The following is a 21,524-nucleotide window of genomic DNA, read 5'->3' as shown; positions in this document are numbered from 1 at the left end:
TTTTTTTTGAGGGATTTTTCTCTGTCACCCAGGCTGGAGTGCAGTGGTGAGATCTCGGCTCACTGCAACCTCTGCCTCCCACGTTCAAGCAATTCTCCTGCCTCAGCCTCCCAAGTAGATGGGATTATAGATGTGTGCCACCATGCCCAGCTAATTTTTATATTTTTAGTAGAGATGGGGTTTCCCCATCTTGGCCAGGCTGGTCTCATACTCCTGATCTCAAGTAATCTGTCTGCCTCAGCCTCCCAAAGTGCTGGGATTACAGGCATGAGCCACCATACCTGGCCATGGTTTTTGTTTTTGTGTATGTGGTGAATCACATTTATTCATTTGTATAAGTTAAACCATCCTTACATCCCTGAAATAAAACTCACTTGATTGTGGTGTTACCTTTTTGATGTACTGTTGGATTTGGTTTGCTAGTATTTCACTCAGGATTTTTGCACCAAAGTTCGTCAGGGACATTGGCCTATAGTTGTTGTTTTGGTTGTATGCCTAGTTTGGTATCAGGGTGATACTGGCTTTGTAGGATGAGTTAGGGAGGATTTCCTCCTTCTTGATTTTTTGGAACAGTTTCAGTAGGATTGGTACCAATTCTTCTTTGTCTAGTAGAACTTGGCTGTGAATCTGTCTGGTCCTGGGCTTTTTTGCTGTTGCTGGGAGAGTCTTTTTATTACTGATCCAATCCCACCACTCACTATTGGTCTGTTCAGGATTTCCGTTTCTTCCTGGTCCAACCTTAGGAGTCTGTACGTTTCCAGGCATTATCCATTTCCTCTAGGTTTTCTAGTTTGTAAACATAGAGATATTCACAGTAGTCTCTGATGATCTTTTGTATTTCTATGGTGTTAGTTGTATTGCCTCCATTTTTATTTCTGACAGTGCTTATTTGAATCTTCTGTTTTGTTTCTTGGTTAATCTAGCTATCAGTCTATCAATTTTTGTTTCCTTTTTTCAAAAAACCAACTTTTCATGTCATTGATCCTTTGTATTTTTCTTTTGGTCTCCATTTAGTTCTGCCCTCATATTTTTTATTTCTTCTGCTAGCTTTAATTTTGGTTTGTTATTTGTTCTTATTTTTCTATTTCCCTGAGGTGCAATGTTAGGTTGTTAATTTGTGATCTTTCTGTATGTTTGATGTAGGCATTTAATGCTATAAACTTCTGTTTTAGCACTGCTTTTGTTGCATACAAGAGGTTTTGGTGTCTTGTGTCTCTCTTTTCATTTGTTTCAAAAAAGGCATACTTAAGAGTAAGTTCACAGGGAGAAGCCCAACAGACACCCCTTTCTTCACTTCATCATTGTGGACATCACCAGGAACGTACAACCCAACACTGAGAGCACAGCATCACTGCTATGATGTTCCTGCCAAAAAAACAAGTCCTAAATATAATCACGAGAAAACAGGAGACAAGCCCAAACTTAGGAACATGCCACAAAATAATGGCTACACTCCTCAAAATCAGGGCCATGAAGGCTCAGGAAGCCCAAGAGCCATTCCAGGGCATGGGATTGAGGGGACAAGTAAACGTAACAAATGCCTCTGGACCAGGCCCTCTGCCATAAAGGACATTCATGGGGCAAATGGCATATCTCAAAAAGGGCTGAGGATTAACTGACATCAGGGCTGGCCTTTCAAGCTACTGTCCATGTGGGCATGGGGGCCTCATGCTCATTTAACATTCTGTTATTTATTTATTTATTTGAGACCGGGCCTCACTCTGTTGCCCAGGCTGAAGTGCGTGACTATTCACAGGTGCAATCATTGTGCTTGCAGCCTCAAACTCCCAGACTCACTTGAGTCCCACACTTACTTAAGTCTGGGAGTTTGAAGCTGCAAGCACAGTGATTGCACCTGATCCTCCTGCCTGAGTCTCCTGGGTGCTGGCACTACAAGCACATGCCACTGCACCTGGCTCGACACCAAAATTTAACAGTGAGTGTCTTGGAGCTGAGACTATATGGGGCTTTTGTTTCCTTCATTCTGTTGGTATCTGTTTTACATTTTTCAACAAAGAATATATATTCCTTCCATAAAAAGAAACTACAAAATTATTTTTAGAAATACAGCGTCCAGACACATTTACGATCTTGGAGTCCAAGGTGGAGGAGCAGCACAGAAGGGTGACTATAGTCAATAATAATTTAATTGTATGTTTTAAAATAACTAAAAGGCATGCACTGGATGTTGGGTCTTGTTTTCTGGGGGCCTACAAGGGATGATGAAGTTCCCTTCTCTACCTCAAAATGTTCAAATGTTTGTAGAGTTGCTCACTGGGCCATCTGCATTACCAAGGCACAGAGAACCAGAAGCTTGAAGGGGCCAGCAGTCTGGTTTTATGAGCCCCCAGGGAATGTGCCCTGATATCTGAGAACCATTCACCAACACTAACAGGGTAAGAGACAGTGACAGAGGAGAGCTTATCAAATTGAAAACCTGTGAAGTCATTTCACGTTTCATCAGCAGTTTAACAGTGACAGGTGCTTGGAGAAAGCTCACAAGGTTGATTGGAGGACTTCACTCGATCAGTGCCTCCCGAACTGCTGGGTGTTTAGTGTGCATGCATGTCATTTGGGGAGCTGCGGCAATCCCCAGGAGTGAACCCATTCAGGAGGGGGTGAGCTTTCATGCCCCTAACCTGCTCGTAGGGAAGGCCACACCAAAAACAGAGAAGCCTAAGCCAGTTTTCTCTGAAATGTGCCCCTACTCCACTTTGTAGGAGGCACTGAGCCGACAGCTGGTTAGATCCCCTGCAGGCACTTCACCACTCCCTGGGCCTCAGTTTCCTTATTTGAAAACTGAGAACAACTTTGCAAGACTGCTGTGAGAAGCCAATATATCTGGCACTGGCGTGGAGATCTGAGGTAGCAGCCTGGGGCTCTCTGGGCCTAACTCTGCCTTCCCCTCCCTCTGCCCACTCCTTTTTGTCTCTTCTGGTCCCTGTCCTCATGGCTCTAGACACTAGTCACTGTCAGATGTGCTAGAAGGAACCTGAGACGAACTGATGGCAACAACCTGTTTTGTCACAATAACATTGCTAGAACATAGTCTGGGCACATCAGGTGCATTGTGTATGCAAAGGACACACCACTTAGGGCGTTCTCTCCTTGTTTAACACCTTTCCCAAGTTGGGAGTGGGGAGCAGGTTAACACAACCTGCATGGTAGACTATGTCTTTACTCTACTGCAGCCCCTATGCACCTGCCTCAGTCTCTGCTTTCCAAAGTGACAGCCTGTTCTCTGATAAACTCACTACCTCTGGGTATAAATGTCCAATAATGAGTTAACCTCATACCTATCCCTGCCACATCTGGATTTCAATTGGGGAATTCTCAGTGATTTTATTTGTCAGGATGCTTTGCTTGCAACTAACAAAAGGACTACGTGAATTTCTCTTAAACAATAAAGAGCCTCATCATCCCATCCAACAGAAGAAAAGGGACAGGACAGCTGGAGGAAGCTCATTCATGGCTCAGATGTCCGGGCCCAGCTTTCTCTGCCGTCTCACACCTCACTGGCACATTTTGAAGCAAGTGTTGAGAGGCAGGAAAAGGAGAAGTCACTTTTCACAGGCCAAGGTGCCCATTTCTACACCCAGTATTGGCAAGAACTCAGGAGCCTGTGTCGGGAGGATAGCTTGATCCTCCCGAGGCTGCAATGAGCCATGATCACGCCACTGTACTCCAGCCTGGGCAACAGAGTGAGACCCTGTCTCAAAAACAAAAAGAATGGAGCTACCCTGACACCTTGGCTTTGAGGGAGGACCTTGCATCTACCAAGGTCCATGAACATTTGCTAACCAACTGGATTTCAGTTAGCAAGAAGTGGGTGACTAGTCTCCTCCATGCCATAACGCCTAGACCCCAAGGAGCACATGGAGAACAGTGGAACCTTTGTCATGACAGTCCCAGTTCTGAATGCCTCAGCCAAGTTCCTGAGTCCCTCCAAGCCTCGGCAGCTTCATCTGTAGAATGGGGCTGCCAGTATCCACTTCATGGGGTGGCTGTGAGAAATGAGTTTGTGCACAGACAGGCTCAATAGTGTCTGGCACCCAGCGTGCACTGGCACGCGGTAGCTTTTACTACCATTCTTGTTAGCATTGTCATCTTTTCCCCAAGGGCCTTCTTTAATTAAGCCACTCAGTATTAATCTGCATAGATCTTAACGTTTTTGATGCAACATGCTGTCCAGACCCTGAGGATTTCAGATAAGGGACTGTAAACCTGTATATTTTTCAGAAGTGACATAAATGTAAATGAGATTGTAGGGTTTTGAGATCTCCATATAAGAACTATTTGTACATTTTTAATGCGTCATTATAATTTGAGTCAATCACCGTTTCTTTTTTTTTTTTTTTTAAGAGACAGGGTCTTGCTGTTTCCCAGGCTGGCCCCAAGGTTCTCAGTGCAGTAATTCTCTCACCCCAGCCTCCCAAGTGTGGCATGCCTGGCTCAGTCTCCATTTTGAGTCACCTTGCAGCATTTCAGTTCAGGTGCTCCAGGGCCTGACTTCCACAGGTAGTGCTGCAATGTGAATCCCTCATGTGGAACCCTCAAGTGCTGGTGCAAGCACTGGTCCTGTTCCCAGCCCAGTAGTGCTGCAGATGCACCTGCAAAGCTGGCGTTCTGCTGTTTTCTCATGGAGTTATCACGGTCAAGTACAGAGCCTAAGAACCTGACATTATCTTGCTAGGGAAATACAAAAACTTTTTTTTTTTTTTTTTTTTTTTTTTTTTTGAGACAGAGGAGTCTCCCTCTGTTTCCAGGCACCAGGCAGTGGTGTGATCTTGGCTCACTGCAACCTCCGCCTCCTGGGTTAAAGCAATTCTCCTGCCACAGCCTCCCAAGTAGCTGGGGCTACAGGCGCGCACCACCACGCCAAGATAATTTTCGTATTTTTAATAGAGACAGGGTTTCACCATGTTGGCCAGGATGGTCTTAATCTCTTGACCTTGTGATCCGCCTGCCTTGGCCTCCCAAAGTGCTGGAATTACAGGCATGAGCCACCATGCCAGGCCTACAAAAACATTTTTAAAGATGTTGTGCTTGTAATCATCACCATGCATTTCCAACATCAGGATGGCAAGGTCTCCTGTACATAAATGAATTCACATAGCCATGTTCCGCTAACATCAGATACAAAATGCCTTGGCCTGACCTCAGCCCACTAGGGTCTCTTACCAAGAGCACGAAGCAAACTGGTTGTTTTAAGCCAGGGAGATTTGCCGTTTGTCACTACAGTATCACCTCATTATCCTGACCTATATAATGATTAGCCACAGACACATACATCCCTTAACTGGCTACCAGAAACCCTAGAGCTACACATTTGGCTCATGGTATAACACAGGTATGAGCCTTCATGTGTGGTGTACACTTCGTAGCCTGATTTCTGAATCCCTTTTTCTCTTTCTCTCCTACTCATACCATCATGTGGGGTTTCATCTATGCTTACAAATTGTCTTAAATCCTTCTAAGTGGCCTAAGGCAGTGGCCTACCCATCCCAATATAGGAAGTAAGAATGTGGAGTATAAACAAAATATTTCGTAGATCTGAAAAGAGAAATCTTGCTTCTGCCATTTGATGACTTATACACAGCTTAGCCCCAGAGCACAAATGACACGAAAAACAAGGAAGTCAGCATCTTGCAGCAGCATCTCTTACAGTTCCTACCCCACACAGTGCACAAGCACCTTTCTGGGTAGTGGCCTCATCACTCACCCACGGCCACCGTCTGCAGCACGTGGCCTGGATTCAGTGGTCAGCACAGCAGGCTGCTCAATGCTGTGGGTCTGCCATCCCTTGGACATATCTCATTTCGTGGGAGAAGGCTGGCAGGAGCACAGCGACTAAAGCCACTGCTGCTTCCACAGATTGTGCTCCCGCACCGTGGGTACCTGTCATGTGCAGATCCTGGGACAGATGCTTTCCGTGTGCCATCTTGATTCTCACAGCCCCAGCAAAAAGCCAGGGCTTGGAGGGATGACACAACTCATAGTGCAGAACCTGACAGAATTTAGAGAATTCTGAATTTAGAACCTGACAGCTGAGAGAGGCTGGGGCAACAAGAGGGAAGCTGAACTAAATAGTAGCTGACAAGGGATAGCATCTATGTCTTCTCTTCGGATAAACAGCAAAATGAATCCCTGTGTTAGAGGTGATACGAATTCAGTACGAGTGATGCCTTTTACAGCCTGTGTCTCAGAGTCACACACTCTTTAGAAGGCAAAGACCAAGTATGCTGCATATTTGGATGGATTCGAAAATACACTAGGTGGCTATAGCCACCAAGGGAAAAGTGCTGCTACTTCACGTGTGATGGAACTACGACAAGAGCCAGGCTCGCCCAGGAAGGCTCAGCAGCAAACCTGCCAACTCACTTTCTGCTCAACCACGGCCTGAGCCTGGTGGAGCCCGTTGCACAAAGCTGTGCTAAAGAGGCCAGTCAGAGACAAAGCCCCAGGGCCATGTGCCTACGCAGCAGCTCTGGGGGTGTCGGGAGACCCTGGGGACCGTCTGCTCTCCCCAGGTTTGCAGGTTCAGTTCTCATCCCCGCCACTGCTGTGGTCTGACCCCTTGGGCCAAGAACTCATTGGCACCTAGCAGGGCTCTGCAGGTGAAGGTGGCCATGCCAGCATCTCAGAGACGCTATTTTACCATTTTCTTTTTGTGATAATCTGTAATAATATGGCCCTTTATTTTTTAAATTAAACATAGTGTATGGGGGTTAAAAACAAGTGACTTTTCTGGGGCAAACTGTGTTTACATACATGGAAAAGCTAGAAAATGTCCAAGCAGCGGAAGAGCAGATGGTTTTAACTCCATCAACTGCCTCAATGAAGCAACATGCTGCATCACGTGACAATGCTTTTCCTTGCAAACATGGGATGGACAGAGCTGACGCAATGCCATCTACTCCCCCCTTGCTCTGCAGCCACGGTCATCCTCTGTTATACTACCTCTTCTCTCAGCCTCCAACTCCTCTGTGTCTGGGGCACAGTATTCGTACTCCGGGGCGCCATCCAGGTCCAGGCCATCTTCGCCCTCCTCTCCCAACAGGTAACTCTCGAGGGAGCTGTCCCGCTCCAGGCTGGGCTTGGCCTTCTTCCTTCCCTTTTTCATCTGCACTGTCAGCTCAGCCACCTGCTCCTGCCACACTAGGCCCCCAAGCCCTTTATCCTTCCTCCTTTTGTACTCCATAATCTGCCTGTTGAGTGCCTCGTGATCGATCCCACACAGACTGGAGCTTGTGGTAGGCTCTGTGGTGCCGCAGGGTTGCAGGGCATCAGGGTTCCTGGGAAGGGAGAAAAGGGACCTTCACACAAAGCACAAACCAAGCCCCCAATCCAGTGCTGTCGCCACAACACAACAGTGCATCACACTTCCTACATCTGCTCACTTGTGAACCCTCCCAAGAGTCTACTTAAGGGTAACTGGAGACAAGACTGAAGGAAAGTGGGTTTTGGTTTTGGCATTCTCCAGCACTAGAAGCATTTGGCCAGCACAGTCTACATGCACCTGTCCTGTACGCATTAACTGCATCTGCGCCAGGTGCAGTGGTTCACGCCTATAATCACAGCACTTTGGGAGGCTGAGGTGGGCAGATTATGAGGTCAGGAGTTCAAGGTCAGCCTGGCCAACATGGTGAAACCCCACCTCTACTAAAAATACAAAAATTAGCCAGGCGTGGTAGCAGGCGCCTGTAACACCCAGCTACTCAGGAGGCTGAGGCAGGAAAATCACTTAAAACTGGGAGGCAGAGGTTGCAGTGAGCCGAGATCACACCACTGCACTCCAGCCTGGATGACAGAACAAGACTCCATCTCAGGGAAAAAAAAATGCATTTGCAACTTTTTTCTCCAAGCATGGCCAGTGCCTCAGATCAGTTAAACTAGCAGAATTACAGGTGGTGTCTATCAGATCTGCTACTCATTAACCTTCATGAAGAGTCTATTCTTGGTGAACACCTAAGCAGAGCCATGTCACAGCCATGTATCCTCCAAGGCTCCACTCTGGAAAGTCTCCAAAACCCTGGGCTCAGCTTCCTGACCTGCTGCCCCCAAACTGCCCCTTGCTGACCCAGTCAGGGCAGGCCTGCTACAGTGTGGAGCTTTGCTTCCAGCTCAGCTGGCAGGCTGGTTAACCCTGACTCTGGCAGGTGCCCAGGCGATGTCGAAGCTGCGGTATAAGGCCCACAGGCAAGGCCTGCTCTAGCAGCTGCATGCCTGGAATGGGGCCCTCCACAAACACCTCAGTACCTGCAGGCTCTGTCAGTTTCCACTACATGTTTGGAAAAGTTGTATATGTGTGTGTACATGCACAGGCCAAACTTCCACGCCCCCGACCTGCTCTCCCAAGCCCCACCTTCCTCTACTCCACTCCTCACATAGGACTGACCCATCTGTGAATGTTTACTGCTTCCTGTCGGCCTCCCCTAGTGAAATGCAGATTCCAAAGACAGCTGCAGCCTAAGTGCTAGACCAGGCATACAGTAGGCACTCAATAACAATGTGTTGAGTGACTGAAGAGGACAAGAGACCTCTCCTCACGGGGGGAGTCATGGCAGACACTTCTGGTGACCATTGAGGCCCTCACTGTGTAAACGTGGCCAGGCCACAGCACAGCCTGTGAACATGGACTGACAGTCTTGGGGGAAAGTAAGGGGACCATGCAGGCTACTGGGGATGTGGAAAACGGCAATTCCATGACTAGTAATCTACCCCAGGGAATCAAAACATATGCCCACATGCATCACCTGAAATCAATTCGCACAAAGTCGTCTCTTTGATCCGGAGGTCCAAAGTCTGCGACTGCCAGTAACTGATCAATCTGCACGGGAACACAGAGGGTAAACCAGTTAGCCATATCCCCACCGCCGTACTCAGAGCTGGGCTCCACGTAACATCAGCGTTGCACCTTCCTGTATTGCCTTAACCACTGAACTTTTGATTAGACTTTGCATAATTCCTTCTATCGACTCTTCCCAAATACTTAGGAACTGTTCAATAGCCTGTGCTTTCAAATACCTTACTGTTACTTTAACAACACATTTTCTCTGATAACAAAGTGAAGCTTTTTTAAAACTATATTTTAGACTTGTAAATGTTAGTCAAATTTACGAAGAAATCAGTTAAATGTTAGTTGAATTAAACAACTAACCGTTAACTAGTTTCTAAGGTAGTTTTGTAAAATGCTTCGGTTTTGCCACAGAATGTGTGTGCTTGGGGGGACAAAGGCCTCCCAGCAAGACAAGGCAAAAGATGATAGGGACAGTCACAAAGCTGGGAGCCTAAACTACAAGAGAAAACTACTCCTCATCCGGGCAGATGGGATGCTACCCAAAACAGGGCAAGGCCCACAAACCCTGCTGGACACTGCATTCCACCCGAACCCTTGCCTGCCTGTCCCCTGCATCTGGGGATGTCCTCATCCTGCCTTGTGTGTGCCATGCTTCAAGCACAGCACACGCCCTCCCCGGTCCAGTGACTGTTCTGGAAGGGAACCCACAACACCTGATGGGACCACCCTCCCCAAAGGCAGGAGCCTGGGGTGCTGGGCTCAGACAAAGGGACTGGCACACCCTCCCCGGGAATGCCTTGCTGATGCCCTCACAGCACATTGCCATGAACTAAACTGCCCTTGATTCCTTACAGCAGAGACTATAACTTCACTCCTTTGTTTCTTTTCCTAGCAAGGGAAATCACATATCTGTCAAGCTTAATGTTTTTAGTGTTACCTGTACAATAATCAAGAAAAACCAGAAATGTCAAACTGGATCTTTTTCTTCTGCAGATCCAAATGCAGACTAGCCCTATAGTGAATAACAATAACCTAACTATAACACTGCAAATGCTATTTGTTGATTTTTTATTGACTTTTTGAAAGTATAACATACTTTAGTAACTACCAGGTAACTACCACCCAGATAAATATATATTTACATGTTCTTAATCTTTATATTTAACCCATCTCTAAAGCAAGAAAAATAATGATAAAAGCACTTATAGTTACAGGACAGACCTAAGTCTCATAAGCCCCAATGGTGTGGAACGACAGCAGACAGATCCATGCCGAGAGGGAGGGGGGAGACAATCGTGGGAGGGCAACTCTGGCTATGTGGGGTTTATGCACAAAGAAACAGAGGCTGTGTTTACTAATCAGAGCTATAGTGATAAGCATAAAACAATAAAAACCAGAAAAAGCAATTACCTCTGGGGACCTGGGCTGGGAACAGGGACACGAGAGCAAGGGGGAGCCTTTTCATTTGCACTCCCTTTCATTACTTCTCATTTGTTCCCTTCTTGGTGGTTTCATCTCTTTAACTGTACATTATCTTTTCAGTATTTAAAACTTAAATTTAAAATTTTGCTCACATAAATGTTTATGTTATAAAAACTTAGTTATCAGCTGGGCCCAGTGGCTCACACCTATTAATCCCAATACTTTGGGAGGCTGAGGCAGAAGGACTACTTGAGGCCAGGAGTTCAAGACCAGCCTGGGCAATATAGCAAGACTCTGTCTCTAATAAAAACATTAAAATTTTAAATTTTTAAAAAGTTTTTCTGAAAGCCTTACCTCAGCTAGAGCTGCACTTCGCTTGTCTTTAACAAACACTATTGGTGGCACATTCCTCAGGGTCTGCTGGGACATCAAAAGGTGCCTAGGAGAGAGAATGTGCAAACCCTCACAGCTGTACCATGACACTCAGTGGAGATGTGTGACAATGCTGAACATAAGATTTAAGATGGCACTAAGAGGCAGGAGTGAGATTTATTGTATTACTCAGAAATGAAAACGTCAGCCCAGAAAAGTCATCTTTAGCCAATAACCACATCACAACAGGGATGCAATATGCATCATAACTGCGATTACCTTGACTTTTCTCAATTCAACTTGTGAGATCTGTATAAATAACCTGATCTGAACTCATCACTGTGGCCTTGGGTTCCAGGGTCTGTGTACTAACAGCGTGTCCTCCTGCGCTCAGTGGACTTGCACTGGCATGACACGACCCTCAGGTTCCCAGATATTAGCACAGAAATGATACTTGCATCACGCACATCACACAATGCAGACTAGGCCAATGCAGGTACGGCACATAAAACCAGTGAAAGCCGTGACCACAGATCTTTGGTACACAGCTATGGTAAACCTTTACCCTAAATTGTGGGTGACCACAGGAGTTGGGAAGAGGGACATTCAGCTCAACTGAATTTTTGATACCTAAAAATCAAAAAACAATGCTGTTTCAACACTTGTCCAGAATTTCTCATTTTCTTGGTTTTGTTAAACAGTAAGAAATGAAATGAGCATTCTCTGACATGCAGTTTAAGAAAGGCTCCTGGGCATCATCATGCTGGGTGTGGGTGGTATTGAAGCCAGGCAGGGTGCCTGAAACAAAGCCCACACATGGTCACCTTCTCTACTTCTGTCCCCATCCTAAACCTGAAGCATGATGAGAAGGGAGGCAGGAAGGAAGAATTCCAGTTCTGAGAGTGCTGGTCAGTGAGCTGGATTTCTGTTTTTTTGTTTTGTTTTTTTTGTTTTTGAGATGGAGTTTTGCTCTTGCTGCCCAGGCTGGAGTGCAACGACATGATCTCAGCTCACAGCGACCTCTGCCTCCTGGGTTCAAGCAATTCTCCTGCCTCAGCCTCCCAAGTAGCTGGGATTACAGGCATGCACCACCATGTCTGGCTAATTTGTATTTTTTAGTAGAGAAGTGTTTCTCCATGTTGTTCAGGCTGCTCTCGAGCTCCCAACCTCAGCTGATCCGCCCGCCTTGGCCTCCCAAAGTGCTGGGATTACACGCGTGAGCCACCATGCCCGGCCGATTTCTGCATTTTTTAAAATTGAGGAGGAAACGGAATGATTTCTTTATTATCACCCAGCTTAGCAATTCCCAAAATTTTTGGTCTCAGGATCCTTTACACTCTTAAAAATTATTGAAGATCCCAAAGAGCTTTTGTTTATATGGGTTATATCTATTAATATTTACTATACTAGAAACTAAAACCGAGAAATCTAAAAGCTGTGTCTTTTTAAAGTCATTAAAAACCCACTAAATGCTTACATAGACATTTTTAATGAAAAAAAGTATATATTCTACCCCCCCAAAATCAATGAGAAGTATGGCATTGTTTACGTATTTGCACATTCTCCAAGGCCAGCTTCATGGAAGACAGCTGGGATCTCATTGCTGCTTCTGCACCCTGTCCTTAACTCTTGTTGAAATATAGGAAGAGCTAGCGCAATAGCTCATGCCTATAATCCCAGCACTGTGGGAGGCTGAGGCCAGAGAATTGCTTGAGCCCAGGAGTTGGAGATCAACCTAGCTAACATAGGGAGACCCTATCTCTACAAAAAAAATTAGCCAGGTGTGATGGCATGCACCTGTGCTTCTAGCTGTATGGGAGGCTGAGGCAGGAAGACTGCATGAGCTTGGGAGGTTGAGGCTGATTGTGCCCCTGTACTCCAGCTTTGGAGACAGAATGAGATCCTGTCTCGAAAAGAGCAAAAAGAAAGAAAGAAAATAAGAAAATCAGGCCTCACAGATATGTGTTGGGAAAGAGAGAATTTAACAGCCCTCAGAAAGTATGGATCTTCTTTGTCACAGAAACTCAACAAACGTACTCCCAGCCTGGCCAACATGGTGAAACCTCATCTCTACTAAAAGTACACAAATTAGCTGGGTCTAGTGGTGGGCATCTGTAATCCCAGCTACTCAGGAGGCTCAGGCATGAGAATCGCTTGAACCCAAGAGGCAGAGGTCGCACAGGGCCAGGATCACTCCACTGCCCTCTAGCCTAGGCGACAGAGCAAGACTCCATCTCCAATAAATAAATAAATTAAAGGTCAGTTGTAATGAGGAATCTGAAACTACACCAACCAACCTGTCACACTCTGCTACATTAAAACTCACCATCTGGCTCACACTGAATGATTTCTCTCATCATGTGGTTTTGTAACCTCATGTACTGGTCATTTGGAAAACAATGGTTCACCTAGTTACACAGATTTTAAAAGTGTTGACACAGTTTATCATATAACAGCACGTTTGTTAATGTCACTGCCAATCTCCACAGAAGACTCTCAAGTACCTAGAAGTTGTCAAGCTCACAGTGGTGAATACAAGTTTCCTAAAATTCTGATTTTCACTTGAAAGCTTCAGTTTTATCACTGGCAACAGATATAGTCAGTTGTTTGCCCTAAAGTGGTAGGTTCACTTGCTCATTTTTTAAAGAATGTCTGCCAAACACCCAAACCTCAACAGTCTGCTCATTGATATTTTTCTGTTCGGCACTCTCCAGATGCCAGGTGATTTACATGTACTTCCCATCACAAAAAATATTAAAAAGACACATTCAAGGGTCAAGATTTAATAAAATTAAATTTTTAACTAACTGTCTAGGATATTTTTTAAAATTTTTTTCTTCAAGAAACAGGGTCTTGCTCTGTTGCCCAGGCTGGAATGCAGGGACATGATCATGGCTCACTGCTACTTCAAATTCCAGGGGTAACAGAAATCCAGGGGATACCCCCCACTTCAGCCCCCTGAGTAGATGGGACTACATGTGTGTACTGCAACTATGTGATTAATTTTTTAATTTTTTGTAGAGACAGGGTCTCACCATCTTGCTCAGACTTGTCCCGAACTCCTGGCCTCAAGAGATCCTCCTGCCTCGGCCTCCTGAGGTGCTGGGATTACAGACGACAGCCACCATGTCCAGCCTCATCTGGGATGGGATATTCTTAAGGAACGTGACATTGTCTTTTACTACAGGTATGCAGCATGATGCCCCTATAGCACTGGCAGGCAGCATGGCACCCGCAGTCTTCCCTCAAGGTTTCTGCACCCTCAGTGTAAATGTCAACACAGCAGGAGAGGGAAAATAACATCTTACCCTAATGAACCCCCTGACAGGATTTCCAGATCCCTAGGGATTCTGGCACACTTTGAGAAATGCTACCCTACATTATGGCTCACATGAAAATGCAAATTATACTGTGAACTTCAAGAAAATGCTTCCGAAATTTTCCTTAAAAGCAAAAATACTCAATGAAAAGTTAAAGTCCATCTACAAGTGAAACAGCTGAGAAATTTAAGGTGTGAGCAAACAGCAAGTACATTCAGAAAGCAAAGGTCATCACCTCATGTGCGCAGCACTTTTCTGCAGGACAGCCTCCGTGCGTGCGTTCTGCTCAGCAGACAGTGTTGTCTTCCAGTACACTCGGCAGGCTGAGAAGTCTGGAGTCAGAGAAACCTGAGACCCCACCCACACACAGGTCACTTTTTAGTTTACATGGGTTTTCAAGATAAACAATATCCTGAAGATGAAAACAACAGCTGCAGAAGCCCCTCTCACCCAAGACAGGGCTCTGGCATGGTGCCGGAGGCCACCACCTGCTGCTGCACAACACCCCCAGGTGAAGCAGGGGCCCAGAAACCAAAACCTCCCCCCTCCACCAGGTCCCGCAGTTTGCAGAACGAAATCGGAATCGTGACCCCATGCTTGCCTCACAGCCACTTGCCCTGAGACGCTAATCAAAAATGCTCAAAACTGTCTTTTCTCCTGATGACTTCCCTTTAGCTGAACTCACTCTAAGTGGGTCGGAGGAAGTCATCTTCTGTACCTCTGCACTGAGGTACATCCAGATGCACCCTCTTCCCATGGGAGGCTTACACTGTCTACTATCTGACAATGTGCCAGCTGCTGTTTGGTCACAGGAGTCCTGCCTTGCAGCGAGACATCCGCCTCTGCACAGCAACACCCATCATCTGTCTTCAGGGCTCCAATGACCAGACTATCATTTCTGCAACCCAGAACTAAGACTTTATAAATGCTAAAGAGTCTTTTTTTTAAATTGTCAGGCAACACTGGGCCAGGTAAACTAAGTGCCAGGCCTGCTGTCTCAACCCATTTCTTCTCTTTGGCCACACAGCCTACCTTGGAGAGTTCCACATTAAGGTCATAGAGCTCCTGACTCACTTCAGGGGTACACAGCAGGTCTGTCAGTGCCTTATAGAGAAGGCCATTCAGGGCCCTCAGGCGCACATGGTCTTCCTTCCTGGTTTTCTTTGAGGTGCTCTTCATGAGGAATTCCAACTTGGATGGTTTGTAAGTCTCCATCAAGAAGAAGAGCATACCCCAAGGGCAGCATTACAACTCTACACCAAACTTACCAACTCATACAACAGGGGCTGGAGAAGGGCTTGATGGGCAACCAGATAAACAACAGCTATTACTCTCAGCCTTGTCGGCTTTCATTAAGATAAAGTTTGTTTTTTATAAACCAGGATCCTTTTAGATTTTACCGGATAACCCTCCAAGATTTAAAGTACTGCAAGTAAATATTTTCTCAAAAACAGTTGTTGTTGAGATATAATTCACATACCATAAAGTTCACCCTATTAAAGGGAATAACTCAGCAATTTTTAGCATATGTGATGTATTTATTATTCAGAATGGGAGCCATATATTGCATAAACTTTTATGGTACACACACACAAAAAACTGAATGGACATTACCATATTATAATTTGATAAAAGATATAACTTTCGAGAAAACATTAATGTCAGTACTTTTTTTTTTTTTAAGGTCAAAGCTCCATGTTACCAATGGCATCTGGTCACATCCACACAGACACTGTCCCCTCTCATACAGAAATGGAAGACCTCCAGGTAAGAATTTTGCCAACCTTTAAACCCTCACTCCCGTCAAGATTATAAAGTGGCTCATGGCTTATACTCACCAAGTGCGAGCCCAAGGAAGGACCTTCATACCAAAACTTTTTTCTTTGGGGAGAAAATAAACATTATGTTAGTCATGGCAAAGTCAAAAAGTTACATAAGCTAATTTAAGAGGTTATAATACCACAACCATTTGTAAGGGGCTAAACTTAGACATTACATTACTGGCCATCTTAAAAGATTTCAAAACTTAATTGATAACAACATGGGTTGTGGGGAAGAGGCTGAAGATGGTTTTAATTCAACCTCGTAATTTTTACTTAAATTCTACTTCTAGTCCCAAGGATACAGAGGGAATCTTAAAAAGATATCTACCAAACTGCACAGAAACACTATACTCTAGTTGATAAAGATGTTTCCCATGGAATTTCAGGTAAAGGATTCTGATACTGTCCTAGGCACAGACTGAGACTGAACACTTAAGCAAATGGATGGTGGGAGCCACGCTCAGCTCACTGCTGGAGTGGGACTTACAGATAAGCATGGAGAGGAGGCTAGAATGATCCACACAGTGTGCTCTGGAGTTGGAGACAGATGGTTATACACAGAAATGTTTACAGGTGCATATTTACACACGGGTTAGCAGAAACATGTATACTCTTTCGTCAGATGAGATGGCCCAAAAGACAGACACCCCAGAAGCAATGAACACACCCGGCACCCATGATTTCTAATATCTCTCTCCAATAAAAGGAACGAGGGCTCCTTGGCAAAATGGCTGATTTTAGGGCCAGGTAGGAAACACACAAGATAAGCCTGGAGCATCCTGTAGTGTCAGAAAGTAGGAAAGTGTTCAATGCACACAAAAACCCAGCAAAACCCCACAATGACAGGGTATGCAAACAGGACATAGGAGCTTAGAGAGCCAGAGCTAGAAACACCTGAACGAAATAAAGTAACATGAGACGAGTTCGTAGTGATATGAATGAATTAATGGCAGAGAAGAGACACATCCGCTTTTTTTTCCCCCTCGTTTCCTGAAACTAATCTCCTGAAAAAGGCTTCTGGTGACAAGAATCAAAATAACACACATTGTCACTTTGCTTTTTAACCCAACACAGTTTCACGAAGAGAAAACTGCCAATGTTGACAGTTGGACCTGCTGCAGACCCCAGCAGAATGTAAATCACTTACGAGCAAAATTCCCCACTCCTTAAGCGTGGGCCATACACAGCGACTTTCTCCCAGAGTATAATAGGGAAAGGGGACAAAAAGAGGTGGAGAAACCTGGCAAGCACCTCAGCCAGCGGATCACGGCCAACGTGGACCCTGGATAGGGTGCGATAATGGCCTTTACCTCTGTAGTCTTCCTCCCCAGAATCCATAATCCACGTCTAAGCATAAGGAAAGCAGGCACATTCCAACAGAGGGGCATCCTGCAAAGCATCTGACCAATACCCCTCAAAACTGGCACAGCCATCAAAAACAGGGACAGTCTGGGACACTACCCCAGCCTAAGGAGACAAGTCAATGTAACGATAACGTGGACCGTGGGTGGGGACCTGGGATAGGACGGGACGGCGGGCAGCACCAAGGAAAAGTGAATAAAGTACGGGCTTCAGTTAGCAACGATTTATCGATATCGGCTCATTAACTCGACCACGTCTGGAGCTAAAGTCCGACGTTAATACAAGGGTAGCTGGGTACCAGGACACAGGAACTCAATACTATTTTTGCAATTTTTCTGTGGGGTCTAAAGCTGCCTTAAAAGTAGTGTATCAAAGTAGAAAACATACACCCCCCTGCCAGACTTAGCAGAAAGTCAATATATTTTACTGTACTTAATTTTCATCATTTAAATACACTAATTATCATGACAAGCAAGTTTTAGTCTTCAAATTAACTCCACACAGAAAGTCAACATTAACAAGGAAATTCTTATATTTTTTCGTTTTCCCTCATTTGCTGAAACTAATTTCCTGAAAAATGCTTCTGGTGACAAGAATCAAAATAAACACAGGTTGTCACTTTGCTTTTTAACCCGACACGTCCACGAACAGAAAAACCGCCACTGCTGACAGTGAGGGCTGGAACTGCTGCAGACCCCAGCAGTTAGGAGCCGGCGACCCAGGCCGCGTGGGCGCGGGAACGGGGCTGCGCGGACACCGCGACCCGGAGACACCACCCGCCAGAGAATACCACGCCCGGGGACACCGCCCTCCGCCGCATTACTTGGTTTTGGAGGCAAATTTCTTGAGCCAGTTCTTGCAGGAGACAGCGGAGCCGTGCAGTCCCCGCGCGCAGTCCGAAACGAGCGCAGCATCGCGGCTGCGGAGCAGGACCCGGAGACCCGCGCGGGAGCCCCACAGCCAGCCCGCCGCAGCCCACATGGCGGGGCGCAGGACCCGGGCGCGACCAAACAGACAACGGGCGCAGGCGCAGAGCGACGACTGACGCGACGTGGCGGCGCGTGGGCGGGGCGACGACGCGAGGCGCGCAGAAAACTGGGCGCAACCGGACAGGGCAAAGACGGCGAAGGGGGGAAGACTGATGAGAGGCGGGAGGTGACGGGCGGGGCGAGGACGGACGCAAGGCGGGGCGACGACGGAGGAGGGGCGGGGACTGACGAGAGGTCGGCAGCGGGTGGACGGGGTGAGGATGACGCGAGGTGGGCGGTGAATGGGCGGGGCGAAGACTAAAGCGAGTCAGGCGGTGGGTGGGCGAGGTGGGCGAATGGGCGGGGCGAAAACGACGCCAGGTGCGCCGTGCGCGGGCGGGTGGAGGGTTGCGGGCACGGGGGTTTGCAGGCGGGGGGCGGGGCGACAACCCGCGCTAGGCCGGAGACTGGGAGCGGGCAGCAAAAGGGGCGGATCGAAGCCCGGGACTAGGCGGCGCAGGGGAGAGCGCGGCGTGGGGAGGCCGCGTGGACTGCGCGGAGGGTGCGCCACGCGGGGAAACGCGAGAACCGCGCGGCTGCGGCGCTGCGGAGCGAGGGAACACTTTGCTTAAAAGCAGGGAACTGACGTGGGCGGGTGCGGCCCAAAACAACTAGGGCGGTGAAGCTGGAGAGGGGCAGGGCCGCTGTGGGCGGGAGGCTGCGAGGCGTCCGTCGGTTTCCGCCGCTAGTCCCGCCAGGGTTGCTCCTGCGCGGCCTCCTCCGCGGAGAAAGACCCCAGACCGAGCGCCCTCCCCTAAGGCGGCCCAGCCCCGTCCGCCGCTCCGGAGCCAGCGTGGCCCAGCGGGGAAGCCGCTCCCCCGGGTGTGGCCGGAGAAGGGAGCGCGACCGCGGCGCTCGGGGTGCGTGGGCTGCGACGCCTCCAGGCGGCTGCTGTGGTGTGAGACCCGTCCTTGTGTCTGTGTGTGTGGACGTGTGTCTGTGTGTGTGCGTGTGTGTGTGTGTATGGTCAGTCGAAGAAAATGATGAGACAAGTCTCAACCAGTTTAGGAAATTTATTTGCCAGAGTTACGGACGTGCCCAGAAGACAGGTCTATGCTTTTCTCCAAAGATTTTGAGGGCTCCAGATTTAAAAGGGAAAGCGCGGACTACTGAGAAGCACAGAGTTTTCATGTAAAAAAAGGGCAGAAGAAAAATATGGGGAATCTGCATTTTACATAAGACAACACAGACGAAATGAGGGCGGGGAACAATCTGATGGGCTAGGGTGACTGCACGTGTTAAAATAAGCTATCAATTTGCATTGCTATGGTGAAGGTTTTTTTTTTTTTTTTTTTTTTTTGAGACGGAGTTTCGCTCTTGTTACCCAGGCTGGAGTGCAATGGCGCGATCTCGGCTCACCGCAACCTCCGCCTCCTGGCTTCAGGCAATTCACCTGCCTCAGCCTCCTGAGTAGCTGGGATTACAGGCACGCACCACCATGCCTAGCTAATTTTTTGTATTTTTAGTAGAGACGGGGTTTCACCATGTTGACCAGGATGGTCTCGATCTCTTGACCTTGTGATCCACCCGCCTCGGCCTCCCAAAGTGCTGGGATTAACAGGCTTGAGCCACCGCGCCCGGCGCTATGGTGAAGTTTTATTGCTTCTAGCTTTTTGAAATGGAGTTTCACTCTGTCGTCCAGGCTGGAGGGCAGTGGTGTGATCTCCATTCAGTGCAACCTCTGCTTTCTAGGTTCAAACAGTTGTCCTGCCTCAGCCTCCCCAATAGGTGGGATTATAGGCGAGTGCCACCACACGCAGATAATTTTTGTATTGTTAATAGAGATGGGATTTCCCCATGTTGGCCAGGCTGGTCTCAAACTCCTGACCTCAAGTGATCTGCCCGCCTCAGCCCTCCAAAGTGCTGGGATTACAGGCATGAGCTACTGTGCCCGGCCACCAGGGTGAAGTTTTAACATCTCACCAGAATTTCCTTGTGGGCAAAATATTGGGAAGGGTGTAGCCTTTCGTCTCTTAGCCATCTTACTTAGTATAGGGCCGATGGCCCACAGGGTCGTGGGGTGTCCCTTATGCTGTGCTGAGGCACAGGATCTGAGAAATAAAGAGAAAGGACACAGAAATACAAGGAAAACAGCTGGGCTCAGGGGGCCACGCCACCTATAAGCGGAGTCAGACCAGGTCCCGAATGTGCAGAAGCATCAGCATTTATTGTGTATAGGTTAGGGCGCAGGGCAGTGAGTGAAGTCATCTTTAAGGATAGTGATAGGGTCGTGAGCAATAAAACAAGGGGTCCATCCCCGTTAGGTCACCTAGGCTGGGAGGTGGACAGTGCGCAGCAAGGGGTCCATTCCCATTAGGTCATTGAGGCAAGGACCATGTGCAGTAAGGGGTCCACCCCCATTAGGTCACCGAGGTATGAAGGTGGGCAGTGTGTGGTGAGGAGGGTGTAGTGTGTGATACCTCTATGGGCAAGCTACTAAGAAGATATATAGGAGGATGCTTTAAGTCACAGCAGAGACACAGCTGTCAGGGTCTACACCACCTGCTGGCAGCTTCCAATGAGTTCTATAGGGGAATGCTTTGAAAAGCAGCACAGTAACAAGAGCTGATAAAGTTCACAGTCACCAAGGTGGGATTGCCTGTCTGAGGGCAGCCTTCCACAAGAACTGGAGCAAGGTCCTACAACTCCTTTATCAGGAGGAATGGCTCTCGCCCAAGCCTGCCATACAGCAGGTATCTTTACGATACTGAACGCTGCCGCCTGGGCCATGGGTTCTTGCCCTGGTATAACTGTTTTCCCTTAAATCATGCTCTGCACTGTGTCTGCTGTAGGCATTCCTACAACTATAAGCTGCTTATTCCTTAATTCATGATCTGTACTGTGTTTAGGCATTCCTCTGATAATGAACTAAGATAGATTAGATAGATAGATATATGGAAGTAACTGAGTGGTAAGATTTTCTTTAGGCACCCACTCTATGAACTAACATGATTATATATAGAGGATTATATAAAGGGAAATAACTAAGTAGTAACACTATAAACTGAGGTATTCTCCAAGCTCTAATTCTGTAAACTTATATACGATTATATAAAGGATTACATAGAAGGAAATAACTGAGATACTCTTCCGGCCTTAATTATGCCAGGGTTCTGCTTAGCTCTCCTTCCCTGGTACCTATATGGGGGTTAGGAAATAACTGAGATATTCTTCAGGCCTTTATTATGCCAGGATTCTGCTTAGCTCTCCTTCCTCGGTGCCTATGGGGGGTTAGGAAATAACTGAGATATTCTTCAGGCCTTAATTATGCCAGGGTTCTGCTTAGCTCTCCTTCCTTGGTGCCTATGTGGGGGTTAGGAAATAACTGAGATACTCTTCAGGCCTTAATTATGCCAGGATTCTGCTTAGCTCTCCTTACTCAGTACCTATGTGGGGG

General features: G+C 47.1%; 1 protein-coding gene and 1 long non-coding RNA gene across 4 annotated transcripts in view; both read right to left on the bottom strand.

Moving 5' to 3' along the window:
• LOC108286616 overlaps window positions 1-4,732 on the bottom strand; it is a 12,058-nt gene extending 7,326 nt beyond the window's left edge. The window contains exon 1 of the long non-coding RNA XR_001817991.2: window positions 2,169-4,732. This is a non-coding gene — a long non-coding RNA (uncharacterized LOC108286616). The remainder of the gene's footprint in view (window positions 1-2,168) is intronic.
• Window positions 4,733-5,009: 277 nt separating this feature from the next.
• Window positions 5,010-18,169, bottom strand: RBFA (ribosome binding factor A). Of its 3 annotated transcripts, none has more exons than XM_037729928.1 (7): window positions 17,923-18,169; window positions 15,753-15,795; window positions 14,947-15,129; window positions 14,150-14,262; window positions 10,577-10,661; window positions 8,757-8,830; window positions 6,095-7,295 (listed from the first exon to the last, which is right to left on the bottom strand). In XM_037729928.1, the coding sequence occupies exons 1-7, from the start codon at window positions 18,078-18,080 to the stop codon at window positions 6,914-6,916; spliced, it is 1,038 nt and encodes a 345-aa protein (XP_037585856.1). In that variant the 5' UTR covers window positions 18,081-18,169; the 3' UTR covers window positions 6,095-6,913. The 3 variants fall into 3 exon arrangements, with proteins under 3 accessions (XP_017360067.1, XP_037585856.1, XP_017360065.1); XM_017504576.2 differs by having other exon boundaries at window positions 14,947-15,123; XM_017504578.2 differs by lacking the exon at window positions 14,947-15,129 and having other exon boundaries at window positions 5,010-7,295.
• Window positions 18,170-21,524: the final 3,355 nt, after the last annotated feature.

The sequence above is a fragment of the Cebus imitator genome, unplaced genomic scaffold (genome assembly GCF_001604975.1).
Source record: "Cebus imitator isolate Cc_AM_T3 unplaced genomic scaffold, Cebus_imitator-1.0 Scaffold324, whole genome shotgun sequence".
In the NCBI taxonomy this organism is placed as follows: domain Eukaryota; kingdom Metazoa; phylum Chordata; class Mammalia; order Primates; family Cebidae; genus Cebus; species Cebus imitator.
Note: the sequence above shows the minus strand (reverse complement) of the source record. Positions and strands in the feature narration are given on the sequence as shown.

Bases quoted from the DNA above. Each gene is read 5' to 3' on its own strand.
- RBFA (XM_037729928.1), bottom strand. From the start codon at position 18,080: ATGTGGGCTGCGGCGGGCTGGCTGTGGGGCTCCCGCGCGGGTCTCCGG. The intron at 10,662-14,149 runs GTGATGACCTTT...TCTCTCTCCTAG, and splicing joins AAAAGTGCTGCGCACATGAG to GCACCTTTTGATGTCCCAGC. The intron at 8,831-10,576 runs GTAAGGCTTTCA...GTTCCCGTGCAG, and splicing joins GAAGTGCAGCTCTAGCTGAG to ATTGATCAGTTACTGGCAGT.